The sequence below is a fragment of the Eptatretus burgeri genome, chromosome 14 (assembly GCF_056783735.1).
Source record: "Eptatretus burgeri isolate ZD-2024b chromosome 14, Ebu_testis_v1, whole genome shotgun sequence".
NCBI lineage: Eukaryota > Metazoa > Chordata > Myxini > Myxiniformes > Myxinidae > Eptatretus > Eptatretus burgeri.
The window spans coordinates 67,405,680-67,410,679 of NC_140974.1; the positions used below are offsets into that span (position 1 = coordinate 67,405,680).

The window sequence follows — 5,000 nt, forward strand, 5'->3', positions numbered from 1 at the left end:
CTTACGACATAACTGACTTTTGGGACATCTGAATGTTGAATGCTTATGGTTTCCAGATCCGTAACTATATATATATATATATATATATATATATATATATATATATATATATATATATATATATATATATATATATATACATATATATATATATATTTCTGAACCCACCAACGAATCCTATAATCAGACCTGTTAACTGTCTGGAATACCTACGTCTACCTTGGAAAGGCAAACTGTCTCAACGGTTTTAAAACCAGATCAAACAGACAGTGTCCAATTCTTACTATGCTTTTCAACCACGAGGGATGTTCACTACCTGCCGGTTGCTTCCGTCAGTCCAAAAAGATATTCTGCCTGCCTCTCATATAAGTAAGATTATTTGCAAATTTCAGTGCCAGTGTGATTCTAGGTATGTGGGTTGCACATCTTTGGGATTGAAGGATCGCATTGAACAACACATCCCTTTGGGGATCAGACAGGGTCCGTAAACTGAACAGAGACAACCAACTCAGGCTTGTAAGAATGTACACAGTACGACGACTATTCCCTGTGCCTCTGCAATTTACTGTATAATCATTACCATTTACTGTATAATGGTCACCATTTACTGTATAATGGTCACCAATGGTCACCATTTACTGTATAATGGTCACCAATGGTCACCATTTACTGTATAATCATTACCATTTACTGTATAATGGTCACCAATGGTCACCATTTACTGTATAATCCTCAGTGTGCAGAGCAATATCGTATCGGCTGGTTTAAAATCCTGAGTCGAGGATGCAGTTTAGGTCACCTTCATGCAATGGAAGCCACATTCATCAGGTCAACCAATCCCATTCTTTGTAGACAGAAATAGTTTGTCCAAACTTTATATCTATTTTGACTATGATGGCTTGACTGTGTGACAACTCCACCACAGTCAGTTCAGTCATCATGAAAACCACCCCCCCCCCCCAATGAGCCTTCAGCTAAATTGCATTATGTTTCCACTGGTACTTTGGTGATTCATCTCCACCTAATCATTATTCATGATAGCTCATTTCTGCCTCCTCATTATTCATAATGCTCCATGGTTCCACCAATCAGGTAATCCGGTCCTTTCTTTCTCTCAACCAATCAACATTGAGGACATTACATTGTAACTTTATAAACGAGAGTCTGGTGCTTCTTCATCTGCTTGCGGTTTTATCCTGAGGAGTGCAAGTCGAACAGCTTTGATAATGTCCATTTTATTGAAATACATACATATATATTTGTGTGTATATGTATATATATATATATATATATATATATATATATATATATATATATATATGTATATATTTCTAACCACTGACTGACTGACTAACTGATATTAAAGATGGGGTCGGGAAGGTGATTCCGGGTGAGGTAGAAACTGAAATTTTGCGTGCAGATGGACATTGAAGCCAGCACACTGGAACAAAATCACAGAATCATCAGCCAACATCTATAAATGAAAGAAGTCTGTCTTCTACTTATCTCTTTTCTCTCTTGCACTCTCTCTCTCGTGTGACCTTTAGTTTTTCACTTTACCTTTAATTGAGATAAAATACATTGGGTGATGTATAATGTGGGTGGTCGGCAGATCCACCGATGCATTTGTGGCAATTTTTTTCGATTTCTCTTTCTTTTCTGTTCATGATGTTCATTTGTGTTACCTGTAATGCCTTCAAAAATCACCTTAACTTCAAAATGCCAATGCCAATGATTGTTATCTTTGTTTATATTTCTTGTTGAAGTTAATTTTTAATCAAGATGTTACATATTTTCCTTCTTTTTTTGGGGTTTTTGCTCCCAGTGCCAGTCTGCTTCCTCGCAAACTGTCTTCTCTTGGAGGACCCGGTGGTGCTGGGTCTTGCCGAGAAGGGTCTGCCACTGGTGGGGCTGGAAGTGGAGGAGGAACCAGTGGAGGGATGGCTGGCAGTGAAGAGCGGGGTGGGGTTGTGAGCGGTGGTGGGGTGAGTGGAGTAATGAAGAGGCGGTTGTACAGTGCTGTACCAGGCAGAGTGTTCATCGCGCTGAAGTCTTACACACCACAAGGAGAGGGTGAAATTGCACTGAACCGAGGAGAGAGGCTTAAGGGTGAGCTTCGTTGTCTAACTGCAGCTTTAGCCCATTGCTTTTTATCAGTGACTTGTTTTGGATCCTTTTATCACATTCACAAAGCACTCCAATTTATCTTGATTGAGAAAGCCGAATTTATGATTCACAACACATTAGGATTTTTGAGCACCTTTACAACCTGCAGTTTCAGGTAGCTGGAGCATGTCCTTCAGATGCTTGACCACCACCACCAGTTCTTTCTGCTAACTTAATGTGTACAATACAAAGCCTCATTCGATGTGTGTGATGTGCATCAGACTACTATGCGGATCATGAACATTTAGTCCAGGGTTTGCAAATGTCAGGTTGAGGGCATTCTGTTGTTCATCATGCTGACGCTGCTCATTGCTCAAACTCACCATTCTTATCATTCTCACTTCATTTATCCCATACAAGGAAGAAGATGCTTGAAGGTGAGTGTGGCTTTTGAGAGGAATGATTCTCCTCTGTAGCTGTTCACACTTTATACTTAAATTGCTCATCACGTGGTCACCACCACATCTCACCAGCAATTTCAAGCTGTCACTGAATAATCATATGGTCCATTTGCTGAAGCAGTTGCTTGTCACCTGCCATTTCAGCAAAAATAATTACCTGAGCTTCTCCTTGGCACCCAAGATCAGCATTTGAGCTTCTTTTGCCCCTTTTGACTTCCTTCTTCAATTCTCACCTTCCCAGGCACAATATGTTATTTTCTCCCTTCAGTTTGGTATGGCTTTGGCTTTGTGTTTGTGTAGCATTGGAGCTTACATTTTCTGTCTTTGTATCCCCTCTCCTCACTCATTTGAATTGCAAACAGGAATGTCCCTCTTCCAACCTCCTACTTCCTCCTCTAATCCCTCCTGGCCTGGCTTATTTTGGAAAAACTCAAACCTGTCTTTTTTTGGAATATTGTCTTGATTTTGTTTCACATTCTTGTCAGAGGAAACCTTTTTTCATCAGCAAAGAAGTGAGAAAAACTACTTTAATTGTAGTGTTTTCAGAACTTTATCTTTGCCATTTACAATCTTTTGAAAATCCGTGTGATTAAAAAAAAAATTCCGCTAGGATGTGCATTTGCTTATTCTGCTAATTAACACCTACAGTTAATGAGGGAATTGCACAAATGTCGTGTTATTTGGAACGGTTTTTCATTGGCCTGTTACACAAATACTATATCAAAGATTTAAGCGAATCTTCCACCTATGGTAGAACCAAAGGTCCTGGGTGGGCCTGGCATTTGGCCAACTTATCGAGTGCTTTTCTGCATTCCTTGTGAGAGATGTACTGGTCATTACCATGGTAACAGCATCAGCAGTGGGATCTGGATACACTAAGGTTGTCGATATCAATTGAACCTGATGCTATGACATCGTCAGAGGAGTGAAGGGATGGGGGACCTGAAGTAAAAAACGTAATTTAGTTTGGTTGGGGGGGGGGGTGGCAATGGAGATGTCCAATGGATTTGCAGAATCACCTATATCTTTTGCGTACACACCCTGAAAAACAAGAATGGAAACCATCTGTTCTGTTTCTAGGCATCGATGTTCGTTGTGAGTTAATTATTCAACAAACAAAAGGAAATTAATTTAATTCTCTGTGTAATCGTCTTTCAGAGAAATAATCTCATTCATATTGATTTTAATTGGTTAATCCATCCTGATGTTGATATGATATCAGCAAGGATGTTGCTAATGTAAATGAGGCATCCAACTTCACTTTCATCCTGGTTACCTTCACATAATGTGGTGTTGTGCACAATATAGGTGGCCTTCTCAGTTCTGCATTTAAAGTTTATTTCTGCCTTGCTGATGAAGCCTGAAGACTGAAACATGCGTCTTTAAGACTGAAGGTTCATGATATGCTGACTTGCACGCATTTCCCTGTGGGTTGTTGTCCTTCTTAATGAAGGAGAGATTTCTTGCCATCTAGTGGAGATTAATATAAACACAGTGAGGAATTGATTCGAAAATTACAGTCCACTGTCTAGTGAAATATTTTAAAAGCTGGTAAACAAAACTACATTACTTTCAAAACTCCACAAGTGGTTGATCTTTGACTTCAACTTTTGCTTCTAACTCAGCTCTTAGATTATTACAAGCTTATTTCTAAGCAATCATCACTATACGACCTCCCAACATTGTCCCCCCTTGGTATTTTCTTCCTACAACTTGCCACAACAGCTGGAGGAAATTGAATACATCACCAAGTCTAGCCTTATCCACAACCAGCTAGAAATACAAAGCTTCTGCCCATTATCCACAACCACCTCCCAAACCTTGGCTATTGACACGACCCCACACTCTCCTCTCTTCTGACCTTCCCCTTTTCTCCTGAATGACCCGAGCTTGTCTTTAACGTTTCCACCGGCCTCACCTTCAACACTCAGTGTACGGTTGTTAGCACTTGATCATACTGCCACATAGTACTCTCAATCTGTGCTGTGACATGCTAACCCACACCACACCACTGCTCCCTTGCCTCTTCTGCCAACGTCCATTTTACCAAGTTCACCAGATAGGACAGAACATCAAATGTTGCTCTTTAAACAAAACTCACCCGCAGCATTGGATCCATTGACAATATTTGCTGCTTGGGCAACACCCTCACCTCATCGCCTTTGCACAATGACCATCTTTCTCCACAGCCTTTAAATAATATCCTTCCTCCACATGTTTGCTCTTCTTGCTCTACTAACCAAGAGATAAAAAGAATTGCAAACTGAAAACCCGAGAGAAGGGGCTAGAACAATCAGAGGAAGACCAAAGTTAATATTGGGAGACAACATTTTAATATTCACTGGAGTATAATCACCCCAAATTGCAGAAAATAGAAAATAATTCACCATGTTTGAAGGAAGCTTTCATCCTGCAATGGACTGAAAAGACTAA

The 5,000-nt window shown here is 40.0% G+C and overlaps 1 protein-coding gene across 8 annotated transcripts in view; it reads left to right on the forward strand.

Annotated features, from left to right (window-relative positions):
• Positions 1-5,000, forward strand: part of LOC147013515 (SH3 and multiple ankyrin repeat domains protein 3-like) — a 522,196-nt gene that overhangs the window by 272,171 nt on the left and 245,025 nt on the right. For all 8 annotated transcript variants that reach the window (XR_015051346.1, XR_015051345.1, XM_085855370.1 and 5 more), the window contains one exon: positions 1,826-2,109. Coding sequence is in view for 6 of the 8 variants with exons in the window: in XM_085855370.1 (XP_085711496.1) it covers positions 1,826-2,109 (284 nt within the window). In the remaining 2 variants the exon portion in view is untranslated. The remainder of the gene's footprint in view (positions 1-1,825; positions 2,110-5,000) is intronic.